Source organism: Stenella coeruleoalba (assembly GCF_951394435.1).
Source record: "Stenella coeruleoalba genome assembly, chromosome: 1".
NCBI classification, from domain to species: domain Eukaryota; kingdom Metazoa; phylum Chordata; class Mammalia; order Artiodactyla; family Delphinidae; genus Stenella; species Stenella coeruleoalba.
In genome coordinates, this window is record NC_137169.1 from 32,643,990 (window position 1) to 32,664,251 (window position 20,262).

Sequence of the window (20,262 nt, forward strand, 5' to 3'; positions counted from 1 at the left end):
TATTAATAGTGTCAATGGATGATTTTTATTTTCTATTTTATGTTTTTCAGGATTTTGCAAGCAGTCTAATGCTTCCCAATCCCTGTTGACAACAACATTAACTCTTCTAATTACAAAATGATACATGCCTATTGTAAAATATGAAAACATTATGAAACAAAAGTAAGTGTAACTGGTTTAATCATGGAGTGTCAACTCAGTGGGATATATAAGATCATGAAATGGTTCTTTTTTTCCCCCCAGGCTCTGCCTTCATCCATTCTGTTGAATCCCCATGAATGAATGAATGATTGAGTGAGTACTGAGTGGGAAAGAGACACTGAGGGAGGGCTTTAGGAAAGGAAGGCTTTTCCTCACCAGTTCCCTGAGGAAGAATACAAACTGTATAAAAGATTACAACTGGTGAAAATATTTCCAATCCATATCACAGACAAAGAGATTCATCTGCCTATTTATCAAGAGCTCTTAGAAATCAAGAAGAAAAAGCACAGGGACTTCCCTGGTGGTGCAGTGGTTAAGAATCCGCCTGCCAATGCAGGGGACACGGGTTTGAGCCCTGGTCCAGGAAGATCCCATATGCTGCGGAGCAACTAAGCCCATGCGCCACAACTACTGATCCTGCGCTCTAGAGCCTGCAGGCCACAACTACTGAAGCCCATGTACCTAGAGCCCGTGCTCCGCCACAAGAGAAGCCACCGCAATGAGAAGCCCGCGCACCGCAACGAAGAGTAGTCCCCACTCGCCACAACTGGAGAAAGCCCGCACGCAGCAACAAAGACCCAACGCAGCCAAAAATAAATTAATTAAGAAGAAAAAGCACACAAAAAAATGTGAAGAGACTGTTCAGACATAATACAAGTGACCCTTAAATGTATGGAAGGATCACAGACTTTTCTCATAATATGAGAAATGCATATCAAAACCATGCTGAGATACCATTTCTCACCTATGAGATTAGCAAAAAATTGAAAATTAAAAAAAAACAACTTGTTAATGAGGCATACAGAAGTAGGCATTTTCATACATTGCCGTGGGGCTTGCAAAATAGAACAACTCCTATGGAGAAGAATTTGACAGTATCTACCGACACTGTAGATACATTTGCCTTTTGATCCAGATATTCTATTTCTGAGACTCTATCCCACAGATACACTTGTACATGTGCTTTGCAAATATCTGGCATTGTTTCCAATAGTAAAAAATAGAAAACAACACAAATGTTCACCAACAGAGAACTGGTTTAATAAACTATATCCACACAGTGGAATGGTATGCAGCTGTAATAAAAAATAAGGAAAATTTCCTTGTTGAAATGGAAGTACCTCCAAGATGTATTATTAAATGAAAAATGCAAGGTGAAGAACAATGTGTGTATATAAATATATATTTTATAGAAATATATATATAATGAATTTTATGTAAGGAGGAGAAAGAATATATATCCATATTTGCTTATATTTGCATAATGTCACACTGGAAGGATAAACAAGGGACTAATAAAATAATTGGGGGGACAGGAGTGAGGGTGAGGATTTTCTGTACTTTTTTTCTTTTTGTATTCTTAATGTAGTTTTTTAAAATATTTATTTATTTATTTTTGGCTGCTTTGGGTCTTCGTTGCTGCATGTGGGCTTTCTCTAGTTGCAACGAGTGGAGGCTACTCTTCATTGCGGTGCGCGGGCTTCTTATTGTGGTGGCTTCTCTTGTTGCAGAGCCAGGCTCTAGGTGCGCAGGCTTCAGTAGTTGTGGCACGCGGGCTCAGTAGTTGTGGCACACGTGCTTAGTTGTTCCGCGGCATGTGGGATCTTCCCAGACCAGGGCTTGACCCCATGTTCCCTGCATTGACAGGTGGATTCTTAACCACTGCGCAACCAGGGAAGCCCCTTAATGTAGTTTTGATCTGAACATTCTACCTATTTTTAAAATAATGCTGAATGAGATCCAATGTCATTTTGGCATTTATTGATATCATAATATTGGTTTCTCTATTAATTATTTTATGATTAATTATCTTAATAAAATGTTTTCTATGTAATTTTTGCATCTATAGATTTGTCTGATTTCCTTTTTTTTTTTTTTTTTTTTGCCTATTTTAATCAGGATTTGTTACTATGGTTCTGGAGTCTCTAAAGTGGGTAATTCACTAAATAACCTAGAAAAAGAAGAGCAAAATAAACTCAAAGCAAGCAGAAGGGGATAATAAAGATAAGAGCAGAAATTAATAAAATCAAAAACAGAAAAATAGAGAAAATCAATGAAACCAAAAGCTCATTCTTAAAAAAAAAAAATCAGTAAAGTTGATAAATATCTAGCCAGACTGACCAAGATAAAAAGAGGGAAGGCACAAAGTCCTGACATAAAGAATGAAGGAGGGGACATCGCTAGTCTCCCTACAAATATTAAAAATATAATAAGGAAATACCGGGCTTCCCTGGTGGCGCAGTGGTTGGGAGTCCGCTTGCCGATGCGGGGGACACGGGTTCGTGCCCTGGTCCGGGAAGATCCCACATGCTGCGGAGCGGCTGGGCCCGTGAGCCATGGCCGCTGATCCTGTGCGTCCGGAGCCTGTGCTCCGCAACGGGAGAGGCCACAACAGTGAGAGGCCCGTGTATCACAAAAAAAAAAAAAAAAAAAAAAAAATAAGGAAATACCATGAACAACTCTGTGCACATATATGCAGCAACTTAAATGAAATGGACCAATTTCTTGAAAGACACAAATTACTAAAACTCATTCAAGGAGAAATAAAGTGGATAGTCCTATACCTATTAAAGAAATCTAATTCATGGCTTCCAAAAAAGAAAACTCTAGGTCCAGATGATTTCACTGGTGAATTCTACTAAACATTTAAGGAAGAAACAACAACAATTTTTCACAATCTCTTCCAGAAGATAAAGAGGTAGTACTTCCTAGCTCATTTTAATAAAGTCAGCAGTAACCTCGTATCGAAACGAGACAAAGATCCAAGAAAACTACAAAACAATATCCCTGCCCTCCGTATATAGAAGCAAAAATTCCTCAACAAATATTAGCAAGTGAAATTCAGCAAAATATAAAAAAGATAACCAAATGGTGTTCATTCCAGGAATACAAGACTGATTCAACACTTGAAAATCAATGTAATTCTCCACCTTAACAGATTTAAGAAAAACTACATGATCATATAAATAGGTCCAGAAAAAGCAGTTTAAAAAAATTAACATTCATTCATAATTAAAATTCAGCAAACTAGGAATAGAAGGGAAATTCTTCAGTCTGGTAAAGGTCATCTGCAATAAAACTACAGCTAATATCATACTTAATGGTGAAAGATGGAATGCTTTCCTCCTAAGACTGGAAATTAATGCAAGAATGTCTACTGTCATTACTCCTATTGAATATTGCTGTGGAAGTCTTAGCATATGCAATAAGTCTGGAGAAAACTAAAGGCATTCTAGTTGAAAAGGAAGAAATAAAACTATTCACAGATGTTATGATTGTCTATGTAAAATATCCCAAAGAATCTATTAAAAAGCTCTTAGAATTAAAAATTTAGCAAGGTTGCAGGATACAAGATCAATATACAAAAATCTGCTGTATTTCTATATATTAGCAATGAACAACTGGAAACACAAATTTAAAAAACAGTACCATTTGTATTAGTTCCAAAGGAGAAAGAAATGCTTAAGTATAAATATAACAAATTATGTGAGGTTTTATGTGCTAAGGAAAGAGGTGAAAAAAAGAACTAAAGTGAAGAGACATATGCATATGGGTTAGAAGACTCAATATAGTTAAGATGGCCGTTCTGCCCAAATTGACCTATAGATTTATTTCAATCCCAAACAAAAATTTATATAGAAAGGTAAAGGAACTAGACTAGCCAAGGCAATTTTGAAAAAGAAGAACAAAGTCTGGAGGACTCATACCTGATTTTAAGACATACTGTAAATCTACAGCGGTCAAGGCAGTGTAATCTGGGCAAAAGGATAACAGAGAATAATGAGACATAATAGAAATCCCAGAAATAGACTCACAAATATGATGAACTGATTTTTGACCAAGGTGCGATAGAAATTCAGTAGAGAAAGGAAAGTCTTCAATGAATGGTGCTAGAACTGGATGTCTATATACAGAAATATGAACCTTGATTTACAATTTACACTGTTAATAATTAACTCAAAATGGATCATAGCTAGACCACACTGAGATACCACTTCACATTCACTAGCATGTCACTAATCAAAAAGACAGTAACAAGCAGTGATGGTTGGAACTGTCATATATTACTGGTGGAATTGTAAAATGGTGCAACCACTTTGGAAAACAATTCGGCAGTTCCCCAAAAAGTTAAACATAGAGTTGCCAAAAGACCCAGCAGTTCTGTTCCTGGGTACACCCAAGAGAAACGAAAACATTTGTCCACACAAAAATGTGTGCACAAATGTTCATAGCAGCAGTGTTCATAATAACTAAAAAGCTGAAACAGTTAAATGTCCATCAACTGGTGAGTGGGTAAATAAAATATAGTATATTCATACAGTGGACTATTCAGCTATAATAAGAAATGAAGTACTGATGCATGTTACAACATGGATGGACCTTGAAAATATGCTAAGTGAAAGAAGTCACAAAATATTACATATTGTATGATTCAAGTTATATAAAATGCTTAAAATAAGCAAGATTGAAGAGATGGAATGTAGATTAATGGTTGCTCAGGGCTAAAGGTAGAAAGTGGAAAAGGGGATTTATTGCTAATGGGTGTGGGGTTTTTTTGGGGGGTGTGTGTGGATAAAGATGTCCTAAAATTAGGTGTGGTGATGGTTGCACAACTCTGAATATACTAAAAAAACATTTAATTTACACATTAAATGGGTGAATTGTATGGTATGTGAATTATACTTTAATAAAGCTGTTTTTCAAAAAAGTGGATCAGAGATCTAAATGTAAAACATAAGATTATAAAACTCTTAGAAGAAAACATAAGAGAAAATGTTCATGACTTCTAGTTAAGCAGAGTTCTTAGATAAGATAGCAAAAGCACAATCCATGAAAGAAAAAAATTGATTTCATCGGAATTTAAAACTTTTGCTTTGTGAAGGACACTGTTAAGGGAATAAAAAGACAAACCACAGACTAGGAGAAAACACTTGTATGACAAAGGAGTATGCCGGAATATATCTTTTAAAAATCTCTCAAAATTCAACAATAAGAAAGCAAACAACCCAAGTTAAAAAAAAGATATAAATGGATAGTCCACTAGAGAAGGTACACAGATGGTAAATAAGCACCTGAAGAGATGCTCGACATTATTAGTCATTAAGGAAATGCAAATTAAAACCACACTGAGAGGAACTTCCCTGGTGGTCCAGTGGTTAAGAATCCGCCTTCCAGTGCAGGGGACACTGGTTCAATCCCTGGTTGGGGAACTAAGATCCCACATGCCGGGGGGCAACTAAGCCCGTGCGCCGCAACTACTGAGGCTGCAAACTCTGGAGCCCAAGCGGCACAACTAGAGAGAAGCCCACGCACTGCAACGAAAGATCCCGTGTGCTGCAACTAAGACCTGACACAGCCAAAAATAAATAAATAAATAAAACCCACAATGAGATATCACTACACGCTGTATTATTTATCTATTGCTCCGTAACAAATTACCCCAAAACTTAGTGGCTTAAGACAGCATAGACTTATTATCTCAGTTTCTGTGGGTCAGGGGTCCAGGCAGAGCTACACTGGGTCATCTGTTTCAGTCTCTCACAAGGCTTCAGTCAAGGTGTTGGCTGGGGCAGCAGTCCCAAGTGAAGGTTCAACAGGGGAAGGATCCACTTCCAAGCATGGTTATTAGCAGGACTCAGTTACTTGAGGCTGTTGGATTTTGTGCCTCAGTTCCTTACTTGCTGTTGGCTGCAGACTGCCCTTAGTCCCTTGCCAGGTAGCTCTCTCCATCAGGCAAACATGCAAGAAGAGCCAGAAAGAGATGACGAGCAAGACAGAGTCACAGTCATTTGGAACCTGATCACAGAAGTAGCATCCCCATCACCATTACCATATCATTTCAGTTTAAGAAAATGAAAGGGAAATTAATATTGTTAGTTTTTCTTATTCTATTTGTTAGAAGCAAGTTGTTAAGTCCAGCCTGAACTCAAGAGGAAGGAACTATCCAAGGCTGTGATTACCTGGAGGCATGAATATCATGGGAGCCATATCAGAAGCTTCCTACCACACACCCTTTTTATTTATTTATTTATTTATTTATTTGCATGAGATTCATATTTGTTTGTTTATTTTTGGCTGCATTGGGTCTTCATTGCTGCACATGGGATTCTCTCTGGTTGCAGTAAGCGGGGGCTACTCTACGTTGTGGTGTGCGGGCTTCTCATTGTGGTGGCCTCTCTTGTGGAGCACAGGGTCTAGGCGCACGGGCTTCAGTAGTTGTGGTGCGTGGGCTCAATAGTTGTGGCGCACGGGCTTAGTTGCTCCGCAGCCTGTGGGATCTTCCCGGACCAGGGCTCAAACCCGTGTCGCCTGCATTGGCAGGCGGATTCTCAACCCCTGTGCCACCAGGGAAGTCCAGCACACACCCTTTTTAGATGAGCTAAAATAAAAACTTCTAACAACCTTGGAGTTCACACAGTAGAAGGGCCTTGCAAATGTGCCGAGTGCGTTGAGGGTATCAGCCAGTACAAAAACATTTGCAATCATGAAAGCATCTATGCAGGAGAGAAACCCTATGAAGGAGGTCATTGTGGTGAGAGTTATTACAGAGCTGCTGACCTTAGAGGTCATCAGAGTCCACATGGGAGAGAAACCAGATCCACATGAAGAGGACAGTAAAGGCTTCACCAGGTGCTCCACTCCTCTCCATTATACACCCCATTCCCATTCGGGAGAGGAATGTATCAGTGTGGTACGTGTGGTAAGAATTTTTCTGAGTGTGAAACTTGGCATTCATGAGACAGCCCATGGGGAGAGAGACCCTATAAATGTGATGAGTGTGGTAAGGCTCCTCTCAGGCTTCAACACTTCACATTCATCTGAGAATCCACACAAGAGAAAAATTGATATGAACAAGTGTGATATGGACTTCAGTCAGAAAGGAAATATTCACCTTTAGTAGAATCTACGTGGAAGAGAAATCCTCTATAATCGATGCGATAATAAGGACGGTCGAAACTGTAAGTTACAGACATGCAGCAGAGACACCTATTACAAATATGACAATCGTGGGGGGAAGAAAGTTCACCTAGAACTTTAAAACTCATAGTGACGTTACACATAAGAAATAAACCATACCAATAGCCTAAGTGAAACTTAAGTGAAGATATTATCTGTCAAGTGTTTTAATGCTACAAGATAAGAAGCAATCACCTTAAGGTTCTGTTTATGAAGAAGCAATAAAAAAATGTTGAAAAGAATTATATCTGTGGAACATCCTGGACCCATAATGAGACTGAAAAAAAACCTCACGAAGAGTTGGGTTCATACCATGACTTGTCCAGTGATACAAGATTCTGCCAAGAATGTAAGTAATCATGGAAGTAGGTCCACAATGCTGCTATTCCTGGGTGATGATGTCCTATGCATGGTCTAAAATCTTGTCTTGAGGTAGGTGAAATTTTCCACTTTCCCATTTCTTATGTGAGTATCCTCTTTTCTCACAGTGTGGTTTGCAGATCACCTATATCAGAATTACTCAAGGTGAGTACTACAGTGTAAATAATACCTTAGTATTTAGTGCACAAAAACTTCAGTGTACATAATTATCTTCCGGGGGGGGGGGCACTTATTAAAATGCAGATTCCTTGGCCTCACCCACGTCTTCTTAATCAGTCTACAGGTGTGGGGACCAAGGATTTGCATTTGTAAAGGCTCCTCCTTCCCTTATAGGTGATTATTACGTATACCAAAGTTGGAGAATTACTGCTCTATGGGATGTTTGCATAAAGTTAAAAAAAGAAACAAAATCTTAGGTGGCATTTTACTAGTGTGCTAAACCTACTGAATACAGAAATTTCTACCAATAAATTGATCGAAGTAGGAGGTAAAATTCAGGAGACTTGAAAATGCTCATTGGCTGCCCAAGGAAATATTAACAAAGGGTTCTCTGACATCACCCATGATGAGGTGGGTGATGACCATAAATGAAAACTTATGGGGACAAGCAGCCACAACTCGGCTTTTAAATGATGTTATTTCTAAAGCTTCAAACAGCGTTAAACATGGTTTGCTGTGGGAACATACAACTTGATAAGGGGAATCTGGTATGAGTCTATTATATATAAAAAAATAAACAGATTGAGAAATTCCTATAGTCAAGTAGGATAACAGTTAAATTATCTTTAGCACAATGATGATTAACTTAGACACATCAGCATAAAGTCAGTCTGTCACTGAAATAATTTGTGCTGTCTCTGGCATCAGCCTATTTACTGTAATTAGTCATGTGGAGTGGCATAAATATGCAATTTATAGCCTAATCTGAATCTGTATCAGTGGTTCCCAAATGTGCCTGGGCATCAGAACCAACTGCAGCTTGTTAAAAATATAGTTATCTTGGGTTCCACCCCAGGAGGCTGAGATTCAGCATTTCTGTGAGATGGTTTGACTGAGCATCTAAGTTCCAGGTTTTGGAACTGCTGCTTTATACTCCTTTTCTAAACGGAATATGGGCTTCCTAGAGGATGACTGATTCAGAATCTTGGTCGTGGCAACTAAGATGGGGTCTGGAACATCCTGTTAAAGTACTGATGCCTGCAGAGTTTACTGGGGTCACGATCAAGGGAAGTAAAGGAACCACACAGGAAGAGGGCTTCACAATTCGAGTTGTCAAAGCAATCTCTGATCACCCTTAGGGCCAATGAATATGTTCCTCGAGTACTGTTTAAAGAGTATAAAAATAATTTTGCACTTATCAGCAATTCCTCACTGAAAAATGTTTCTGGTACTGGAACACTTTGCTCTATAAGTAAGAAGCTGTTAGTCCTATAATAAATAAGCCCCCTTTTTTGACATGGTACATACGAGTGAGTGAACCAACAAGCTCCAAGCACCCACTCCCAGGTCCTCTACAGAAACCTTAAGATGGGGCTCTGATACTTTTTCAGAGACATTCCATAGCATTAAATAAGGAGCAGGTATCTACTTCTGAAAACAGGCTGAGGAAGGGCAAAGAGATAAAAAAAGATTGAGCAGTTGTCAGGGCAGGGCTACTGTGCTGTCCATCCTGTTTTTATTTTTAATTTATATATTTTATTTATTTATTTTTGGCTGCATTGGGTCTTCATTGCTATGTGCAGCCTTTCTCTAGTTGTGGCGAGCTTGGGCTACTCTTCGTTGCAGTGCATGGGCTTCTCTTGTTGCAGAGCATGGGCTCTAGGTGCGTTGGCTTCAGTAATTGTGGCATGAGGACTCAGTAGTTGTGGCTCTTGGGCTCTAGAGCACAGGCTCAGTAGTTGTGACGCATGGGCTTAGTCGCTCTGTGGCATATGGGATCTTCCCAGACCAGGACTCAAACCCATGTCCCCGGCATTGGCAGGCAGATTCTTAACCACTGCACCACCAGGGAAGTCCCTGTCCATCCTATTTTGATGAAATTTTAAGACATTTAACACCTTGGCTTCCCTGAAATCAACAAACAGCTAAGGATGAGGTCCCTTCAGGAGACCAGCCATGGTCAGGAGAAGCCTCCTCACCAAGTGCTTTGCCAGCACACTCATCTGGGACTAAAGGTGAGAAATTTGGGGGCAGAAATAGAGGGGAATCAATGTTTTGGAGGGTTCACTGCACCCTAACAAATAAGCCTTTATTTTATTTTTTAAAATTTATTTTTAGGAGAGTTTTGGGGTGTTTTGTTTTGTTTTTTGGCTATGTCGGGTCTTGGTTGTGACACACGGGATCTTCCTTGTGGCATGTGGGATCTTTCGTTGCAGCGAGGGGGCTCTTTGTTGTGGTGTGCGGGCTTCTTTCTAGTTGTGGCGTGCAGGCTCCAGAGAGCGTGGGCTCTGTAGTTTGCGGCACACGGGCTCTCTAGTTGAGGCGCGTGAGCTCAGTAGTTGTGGTGCGCGGGCTTAGTTGACCCATGGCATGTGGGATCTTAGTTCCCCAACCAGGGATGGAACCCGCATTCCCTGCATTGGAAGGTGGATTCTTTACCACTGGACCACCAGGGAAGTCCCTTTAGGAGAGTTATTTAGCTTTATTATTATTTTTAATTGAAGTGTAGTTGATTTACAATATTATGTTAGTTTCAGGTGTACAAAATAGTGATTCGATATTTTTATAGATTACACTCTAAAGTTATTATCAAATATTGGCTGTATTCCATGTGCTGTACAATATAGCCTTGCAGCTCAAGCCTTTATTTTAATAATCTACTATTAAGCAACTAATATGATCAGTCCACATGGGTACGTTATGGAGGATAAAGACAAACCATTCCCCTTACCTCCTCTGATTCCTCCAGCTAACCTGGGCTATCTGGAACACCAAAGCATCCTTGGCAAATTCACCCATAAGCAGCTAAATCAACTTCTTTATCAAGCCTTTCTCCCAACTTAAAATTTCCTCTTAAATAGGAAATAGTTATTTTCGTTAAAGTTTTGGTTTGTGTTAAGCTTTGTTAAATTAATGCCTAAGTCCTGGAATGGCTATCAGGTTTCACTTAGGGAGTTACTTTTCTCCTCTCGCATTGTCCCTATTCCCCAAATCTTGGAAATGTTACCCTCAGGTGACTACGATTGTCATCTTTACTTTTGATCTCTTTCTCATCTGCCCTTTGCCTTCATGCTGAGCTTCAGAATTGGAAAGGAGTAACATCTCTTAGGCCAGGGCTATCCTGCTGCTAAATAATCTCTAAAGAGTGTAGTTCTTGGTAATCCTTGATGGGCTTCTTGTGTGTAGTCCCTTCACCACCCAGAATTCTGATTGCAAGTTCTTTCACTCAGACATCAAGGACGACCATGGCGTAACTGGTACAGCCACAGTGGAAAACAGTATGGAGTTTCCTCAAAAAATTAAAAATAGAACTATCATATGATCCAGCAATTCCATTTTCAGGTATTTATCTGAGGAAAAGGAAAACACTAATTCAAAAAGATGTCTGCACCCCCATGTTTATTGCAGCATTATTTACAATAGCCAAGATATGGAAACAACCTAAATGTCCATCCATAGATAAATGGATAAAGAAAATGTGATGCATGCATGCCCACGCATGCACACACACACACAAGGGAATATTATTCAGCCATAAGAGAAGGAAATCTTGTTTGTGACAATATGGATGGACCTTGAGGGCATTTTGCTAATTGAAATAAGTCAGACTGAGAAAGATACGTTATGGTCTCACTTATGTGTGGAATATTTTTTTAAAAAAAACAACAACAACAGGTTCATACCATAGAGAACAGATTGGTAATTGCCAGAGGGGTAGGGGGCGAAATGGGTGAAGGGAATCAAAAGGCACAGCTTCCAGTCATAAAGTGAATAAGTCCTGGAGATATAACGTACAGCATGGTGACTACAGTTAATGAGACTCTATTGCACATTTGAAAGTTACTAAGACAGTAAATCTTAAAAGTTCTCATCACAAGAAAAAACTATTTTTGTAACTATGTATGATGACAGATGTTAACTAGACTTACCGTGATAATCATATTACGGTATATACAAATATTGAATCATTATGTTGTATACCTAAAATTAATATAATGATATATGTCAATTATACCTCGATAAAAAAAAGTATGACTATGACTTATTTGAAAGACTCTCAGTGGAGACAAAAATCAATAAGCATTGAATAAATTCTTTTCTTAAATTGAAGTATAGTTAGTTTACAATGTTTTACAGTTTCAGATGTACAACAAACTGATTATATATATAATACTTGTATGATTATATAATATATATATTCATTTTCAGATTCTTTTCCATTTTAGGTTATTACCCTGCGCTACACAGTAGGTCCTTGTTGTTTATCTATTTTATATATAAAATAAGTTCTTATTTTAATGGTATAAGTAGAGGAGTTTAGTACAAAGCAGGTAGCTTTGGTAGTACCAGGTAGCTGGTACTCTCTCCCTGTCTCTCAATCTCCCTCTCTACCAGTTTTTTCTTTCCTTTTTTTTAACATCTTTATTGGAGTATAATTACTTCTCTACCAGTTCTGAATATAATTGTTAGCACCTCTCTACATCTGGGATACAGAGCCACGCTTTGCTTAATTTAGTCATATTGTTCTGGTTAAATGAATTGCAATCCTCAAAATGAATTTGTATGATTTTGATATTCATTTCATTCCAAATACTGTTAACCTTCTATAGCCATAAAGTCCTTGAAGCCACTTTCCTCACTTGCTTTTAAAATTTCCAGAGCTTCACTTCCTATTCAAATTGACTTAAATTCAACCATGAATTGTCCTTAGCAGTCTAATTGGATGGATAGATTTAGTAAATGTTCGTGCATTGAAAGCCATTCACTCATTTAGGGAGAATGCATTGAGTGCAAGTCCTGTGCCACGCGATCTGATGGGAAAGGCTCGTCTGCTCATTCCTCCTCCATGTGCTCCTCTGTGTTGGACTGAAAACGCGTGTCCTCTCTGGGAGCTAGCCCAGGTTGGCCAGCACTACATGCGTCACTCAGAGCATTCTGGAACTTCAATAAGAATTGTTACTTTTTTTTTTTTTTTTTTTTTGCGGTACGCAGGCCTCTCACTGCTGTGGCCTCTCCCGTTGCGGAGCAAAGGCTCCGGACGCGCAGGCTCAGCGGCCATGGTTCATGGGCCCAGCCGCTCTGCGGCATGTGGGATCTTCCCGGACTGGGGCACAAACCCGTGTCCCCTGCATCGGCAGGTGGACTCTCAACCACTGCGCCACCAGGGAAGGCCCAAGAATTGTTACTTTTGAGGACATCGATGAGATCACATTGAGCATGATTCCCTTTATTCATCTTCTGTGAGTAACTGGAACTCAGATTTCATGGAAGGCTCTCAGTAATAGCAGGAGAAAGTGTGGATGGCCTAGAAAATTAGGTAGACATCTATGACTTGAAGCAGTGAATAAGGAATCACTTAAGGTTTTATACCAGGTGTGGAATAAACAAAACTGGTTGTTTCAGGCAGAGACATTATTTAGAAAGAATATGACAGGGCTTCCCTGGTGGCGCAGTGGTTGAGAGTCCGCCTGCCGATGCAGGGGACATGGGTTCGTGCCCTGGTCTGGGAAGATCCCACATGCCGCAGAGCGGCTGGGCCCATGAACCATGGCCGCTGAGCCTGCGCGTCCGGAGCCTGTGCTCCGCAACGGGAGAGGCCCCAACAGTGAGAGGCCCGCGTACCGCAAAAAAAAAAAAGAAAGTATGTGACAGATGGAGATCTAGCCCAGCATAAATGGGAAGGGAGAGTATGGGAGGACCTAAGAGCTATTTCCTAGAAAAACTATAGAAAACAAGGAGAAAATTGGTGGTAGAAAATATAGTATTCATTCAAGCTGACACCATGGTTTCCAGGAGGGAACGTTATGAAGATGGAAAGGTCAGATTTATTCCAAGCATTTGTAATAGAACAGAAACAATGAGCATGAGTTGGGGACTACCAGTCTAACTGATGGAAGGCCACCATTTCCCCTCTTGGTGGCTTTATAACTTCACAGAAGTTACTTAACATCACTGACCACCACCTCCCATCTTTCCTGTTCAGGTTCTCTGGTACCTACACTACAGTAATTCTTCAGCCCCACTGGGGTCTCCCAGGACTTGATGCTGTTTACTTTCCACTATCTGTCTGTCCCTTCCTGTCTCCACTTTCCACCTTTCCATCATTATAAATCTTTGTAAACAGCTTCAACTCTCTCCCCTCTCTCCACCCATCATACTAACCTAGAAAACCTCCAACCCTTGATAACCCCAACTCTGACTCTGGGCCTGTACTCAGCAGCTGATTGTTGTTGGAATAAAGTCACACAACATTGGCTGCCTTCACCTTACTCCCCTGACTAGAGTTACTCCCCCCACCAGTTGAATAAGCAATATTCAAGACTTAATCAAACTAATTTTCTTTTTGCTTCTTACCATCTCTTTAATATTCATTTATGGAGTAACCTCCTTCCCTGGAAGAGACTCTGGCAAACCCGCCCTTTTCTTCTCTAGGAAATAAATAGCCTACAGTCACTTTAGGTCCCAAACAGTCTTGACACAGTGATAAGGACGCCCAGACATGGCTCGGTGTTGAGCCTTCTCACCTTCCCCATGTGGGAACAGCTTCATCACTCTGCTCCCTCCTCGCTTCCTGCTGTCTCCTCCCCTATTCATGAACCACTGTTTGGGACCCGCCAACGTGTAAGGATGGAGGAGAAAGGAAAGTAGAATGTGAACTGGTACTCCTGAGATCTGATTTCAAGCCCTCTGGTGGAAGCCAGCTCTGGTTGGCTCTGGTAGATGAAGAAGGCCAGTGCTCTCACAGGTGCTGAGCTGGTTATTGGGAGGTTTCCCATCACTGCCACATCTCTCCTTCAGTAAGCCTGACGCAGAGGAAGGCACCTCTGCTCTGCGTGTCTGCTTATGATTCCTTCCGCAGCCCTGGCATCAGATGCCACTTCTCAGCCTACATCGACCAAGGTCTCTCCACCCCTCCAGACAGCCCCGTTGGACCCTGGATAACAGCACGCCAACTCCCTCTCTAGCTCCTGGCCCAGAGGAAACATTTGTACCCGTTGTCGCGGCACATTCCAAGAATGAGACCGGTCCCCGTGCAGCAGAACACTCTGAACAACACAGTGAAACAGACCTCCTCTGGCCTCCAGACTTCCACGTCTAACTAAGACCCGGCGCAGCCAAAATAATAAAAATTAAAAAACCATTCCTCAACCCCACGTCCCTCAGCAGCCTTTGAAGGATGGGGTGGGAGAGCAGAAGAGAGACTCCACATCTCCCTCGTGGAGCTGCTGAAAGAAAAAAATTATCTAATAAATGATACCAAGTCCTGAGCACAGCACCTAGCTTACACCAAGTGCATAAATGTTAGCCATTATTATTGTCATCGTTGCCATTATCCTTGTCAATTTTCATTTCAGTGCTTGCTGCCGGAGTGGAATCTCTTGAAAAGATGTTTCAGGCAACTATCAGGGATCCAAATTTAAGATACAACTCACAACTCCCTTGAAGTAAGGAAAGGATCTCTAATGCAGCCCGTTTCACTCCATCAGTCGGAGTCCATCCTCCTCTACCTGCAACTGCCAGTTTTAATTATCTCACTCTCTTACTCTAAATAATTTTTCATTGATGTTTCTGCATATGAAAGGACCATACGTTTTAAACATTTCAAAAACAACTGTGTTCTTCGGTAATTTTAGAATGTAGAATTTGCTGGCCTCCACGCCTACCCCAGCCAACCCTGCCCTCCACTCCAGGCCCACCCCCGGTCCCACCCCTGTCCAGTTTCTGATGACACTTCTCTTTAGACTGAGAGGAGCTGAGCTCTTTGGGGATGCAGCAAAGACGGGCAGTCCTCAGACAACATTTTCTCCGTTTACATCTTTTTTTATTTCCCTGTTTTACAATCTAAATGTGAATACTTCAAAAGATATTTAATCGCCCTATCTCTTAGCAATAACACAGCCTCACATCACTTTTAGCATCGGAAGATTGTCCCGCTCATGTTGACGCTTCTTGACAAAGGGCTGTCTCGCTCACTCTTAGCTGCTGCCGGACAATACCGGTACTCTGCTTTTAGCTCCCATGTGTTTTTGTGGGGCCCTTTTACATTCTGAACACCGATTTCATTCAAGATTTCCTTCAGGTACGCCACAGGTTGCATAGTGATACCAACCAAGTCCTTTATGTTATAATACTGGTGTTTCTCAAAGGCAGCAAATAGCAAGGTTAAAACTTGGTCTTTATCAGCCTTCACTCTCTTTCCATTTTCTTTCTTTTTCTTCTCATATTCAATATTGTACTGATGATTGGCAACAGGTTTATAATTGGTCGTGACTACCTTCTCCAGTTTCTGTACGGTTCTGGCAGGTTTGGAAGGCTCCTCTATTTGCTTTCTCTTCAGCCTCATGTAGTTTTCACTCAGAGCAGGTCTGCATTCTCCCCGATGTACCACCGTTCCTTCCAGGGAGAGCTGATCCGGTGCACGCTCAGTCAGCACTGTGAGGACCTGCCCTCTGACCCCCTGCAAGACAAGCTGATGCTCCCTGGGAGCAATGACCGGGGCAGGTTGTCCATCTGTACTCCGAATGTCTGTAAGTTCCTTATTCAAAATAAATGAGATTTCAGACTTTCCCCGATTTTTGGCAATCTGCAGCTTCCCTACTTCACCGCTTCCAGAAGCTTCAGACCACTGCTGTGACAGGTATTTAGGAAGCTTCACCAACCACATCCGCTGGTTCTGTTGGATTCCCTCCAAGTTGAGTGGAATGCTCTGGGGCTTGGGTCTGCTGCCTCTGGAGGCCATGTGCACCTGAGCTGAGGGTGCAGAGGGTGGGCCAGCTAGGGATGAAGAGGGAAGCAGGACACCAGAACCAGCTGCTGGAGTCCGGGAACCTAGCAAGGAAATAAAAAACACATGCTGACTTCAGAAATGTTATCCTTGTTGGAATCTAACGAGTGCTATACAACAACTGTCAAATGATTCAGAGTAAGGGAAGATGGGAAACCATCATAAAAGTGGGGAGTTTGATAAACAAGTGTGGCACATCCTGAAAACGAAGTACTTCAGCAATTAAAATTACAGGAGCTCCTATCTACTGATGTGAAGAGTTTTCTAAGACACAGTCATCTCCTAAACGCCTTCCCTACCACCCTGTTTCTCCCTGTCCCTCTCCCCTGCTTTATTTTTCTCCAGAGCACCAGTCAACGTGAAATATCCTAGATAATTTATATTTTATATATTTATTATATTATCGTATCTCTTCCCCACTAGACTGTAAGCACCATGAGGGTAGAGTTTGTGGCTTTCAGTGCTGTAGGCGTTTAATAATTTTATTTTATTTTTTTGAAGGAACGAAAGGTCTTATTTGATTGGTTTGTTTGTTGTGAAAAAATGGAGTGGAGGTGGACACCACGCCCTGTGCCCCATCCAGGTCCCACCACCCAGAATTCAGATATCCTGCTTTGCCCTCCTGCCTCCACACAAAATAAGAGGCACGGAGGGCCTTGGCTTGGGGGCACATCCTCCCTGCCAACCTGGCCTGAGCACAGGGAGAGACCCTGACACCAGCTGTTGGCAGAGACATCGAGGCCACAGAGGTTAGCAGGTTCCAGGTCTATATTTTGTTTCTTCCTCTTCTTTTTTTTCCCCAGGCCTGTATTTTGAGGTCCAGAGCACAGGCGTCTGCAACTGACTTGCAGGCAGAGCAATCCTGCCTCACAGCTCCTAAAGCCCACCGTGGATGAACCACCACCACTGTGGCTTCAACAACCTCTGCTCTGCCATATTGTCTCTGACCTAAGTGGGGAAAACTTCCAATTCAAATCCAAATCCATTTAAACCAGAAGGAGCCGAGAGGCTGTATTTCTTAAGATAACCTCTCTGGGTGCCCTCATGCCTAAGGCATAGAGAGCAAAGAGTGAGCATAATTTTACAAAAGGAAGCCAGGATGGAAGCCCCTTCTACCAGGCTGAGACTCACCAGAGCAGGCAGAAAGCTGTGCTGAGCAAGGCTTACAAGGAAGGGTGCTCCCTGATGAGCAAGGGCTCACTCAGGCCCCAGGCTGCCCCTGCCTGGAAGGAAGGACACACTCCCTCTACACAGCTCTATTTATTGCCACCTTTAGGGAGTTCCTTGATGGGACTGGGTTACAACCACCCTGGAAAGCCAATCACCTTGATTCAGTTATGGGTTTTCCCCCAAATCTCCTAAAGCATACCCCTGAGGGTGGATAGCTTAATGGATTATTTCCTCCACTGAACCATTTTCCTTAATTCTCCAGTGTAGGGTGGGTTCGAGGGAAGGCAGCTTGCTTCAGCATCTTTAGAAAGGCTGGAGATGCAGGTACTCTAAGGAGTTACTCCTAGTCCCTGACCAGCCACTTTGACTCTGAATTAAAATTGCTCTCACCATCTTCTGGTTAAATGCAGAAAGTCCTCTTTTCCCCTCCTGATTGCTCCCTTCATCTTGAAACATTCTCTTCCCGTGGGTTCCATGATGCCCCTGCTCCTGGGTTTCCTCCTGCCTCTCGAACTGCCATTTCCAGTCTCCTTTGTGGGCACCTCAGTGTGTCTTGGGCCATAACTGCTGTTCCTTGGTCCCAGGTGCTGTCCCTTCTCACTCTACACACCTTTTGAAGATTATATTTCTGCAGAATCCTCTCAAAAGGGCAACCATAGTTCAGATCTCTCTCCTGAGCTTCCGGCAGACCACCCAAATGCCAACTGATGTCCTGCAATGCACACAATTCCTAATAGGTCAAAACCAGGACCCATCACCTTCTCAGGCCTTCTCCCCCCGAACAAACCTGCTCTTCCAGTATTCCCCATCCACCCTGTTTCCTAAACCAGAAACTTGAGTGTTAAGCTTACTTCTCCCCATATCTCACTCCAATGAGCCAGCAAGTTCTGCCCATTCTGCCTCCTTAATTCATCTCAAATTGCTCCCACTATCCCTGGCCCAGTTGAGGCCACTCTACTTTTCTCTCCTGATTCAGTGCAATAGCTTCTTCACTGAATTTGCTTCCTTGCTCGCTATATTGCACACACTGGAGTCAGAGTAGTGTTTCTAAAACATGATTCTGGTGTTTTTTTTTTTTTAATTTTATTTTGGCTGCATCGGATCTTAGTTGAGGCACATAGGATCTTCGTTGAGGCATGAGGGATCTTTCGTTGCAGCGTGCAGGCTTCTTTCTAGTTGTGGTGTGTGGGCTCTAGAGCGTGCAGACTCCGTAGTTGCAGCGCGCGGGCTTAGTTGCCCTGTGGCATGTGGGATCTTAGTTCCCTGACCAGGGATCGAACCCACATCCCCTGCATTGGAAGGCAGATTCTTAACCACTGGACCGCCAGGGAAGTCCCTAAAACGTGATTCTAAATATGTCTTTCTCTGTCTTCCCTGGTGGTGCAGTGCTTAAGAAGCCGCCTGCCAAGGCAGAGGACACCGGTTCGAGCCCTAGTCCGGGAGGATCCCACATGCCGCGGAGCAACTGAGCCCGTGCGCCACAACTACTGAAGCCCGCAAGCCTAGAGCCCGTGCTCTGCAACAAGAGAAGCCACTGCAATGAGAAGCCCGCACTCCGCAACGAAAAGCAGCGCCCGCTCGCCGCAATTAGAGAGCCCGCGCACAGCAACAAAGACCCAACACAGCCAAAAATAAATAAATAAATAAATTTTTAAAAAAGAAATGTCTTTCTCTTTCTTAATAGCCTTCGGCGCCTCCCCACCTTTCATAGACTGAAGTCTATTCTCTTTCAGGTGGCTTACCAAGCCTTTCTGGAAGGGACTGATGCTCAATTTAATCTCTTGCAGAAACACCCTAAAACTCCGCTTGTAAGGAGCTTGTAAACTCAATTAAACCTCCATTGCTCTCTCTCGCCACCAGGTGTTCGTTATTATTTCCTTTCACCGACATTGCTGCTGTAGTAACCCCACCCCACTGGCTCAGCTAATTCTTCTTCCCAACCCCTACTCCCGCACAGGCTCCTCCCCAGCCACGTGACCCGCGCGACGCCATTCTTCTTAGAAGGTCACCTGAGAAGCTTGCTCTCTCTTTCCTGAACCACCAAGTCTGACACAGGTACGCTCCTAGTGCTTGACAGTGTCTCCTCTGTCAGCACTGGGCACATGTTTCCTAAGGACCCTTTGTTTATTTGTGTCCCCACTATATGGTAATCACTTTGTGACAACAGATCGTGTCTGTCTTGTCCCTCATGAATGCCAGCATAGGAGTTGCTAAATAAAACTTGGTAGCATGAGTGAAGGATTGATGGAATCCTAAACTGGCACTGCCTTTTTGGAAAACTATTTGGCCGTATGAAACTAGAGCCTAACCCTCACAGATGTCGCCTCTGGACAACGGAAGAAGATAGCATAGTGTAGTGAGGGCTTGAAGCACATGCTCTGGAGATGGGATGCCCAAGTTCAAACCCTGACCCTGCCACTTACTGGTTGTGTGGCCTTGGGTTGGGGGTGGGGAGGTGTCATTTAACCTCTCCATGCCTCCTCTTCCTCATCGGAAAAATGGGAATAATAATAGTATAGTACCTACCTTATAAGGTTGTTACGAGGATTAAATGATTTAGTAAAGTGAGTGACATAGTGAGGGCTCAGTAAATGTTAGCTTGTTATCCA

General features: G+C 42.3%; 1 protein-coding gene and 1 long non-coding RNA gene across 2 annotated transcripts; one reads left to right on the forward strand and one right to left on the reverse strand.

The window, feature by feature from the left end:
* Window positions 1-47: 47 nt before the first annotated feature.
* Window positions 48-19,708, forward strand: LOC307188031. Its single transcript, XR_013828790.1, has 3 exons — window positions 48-162; window positions 7,647-7,683; window positions 19,611-19,708. It is a non-coding gene; the product is annotated as an uncharacterized lncRNA (long non-coding RNA).
* On the reverse strand, window positions 15,611-18,204 carry LOC307192214 (general transcription factor IIF subunit 2-like; the record flags this gene model as incomplete). The annotated part of the gene is made up of 2 exons (XM_079932886.1): window positions 18,044-18,204; window positions 15,611-16,527 (listed from the first exon to the last, which is right to left on the reverse strand). The coding sequence occupies exon 2, from the start codon at window positions 16,436-16,438 to the stop codon at window positions 15,611-15,613; it is 828 nt and encodes a 275-aa protein (XP_079789012.1). The 5' UTR covers window positions 16,439-16,527; window positions 18,044-18,204.
* Window positions 19,709-20,262: the final 554 nt, after the last annotated feature.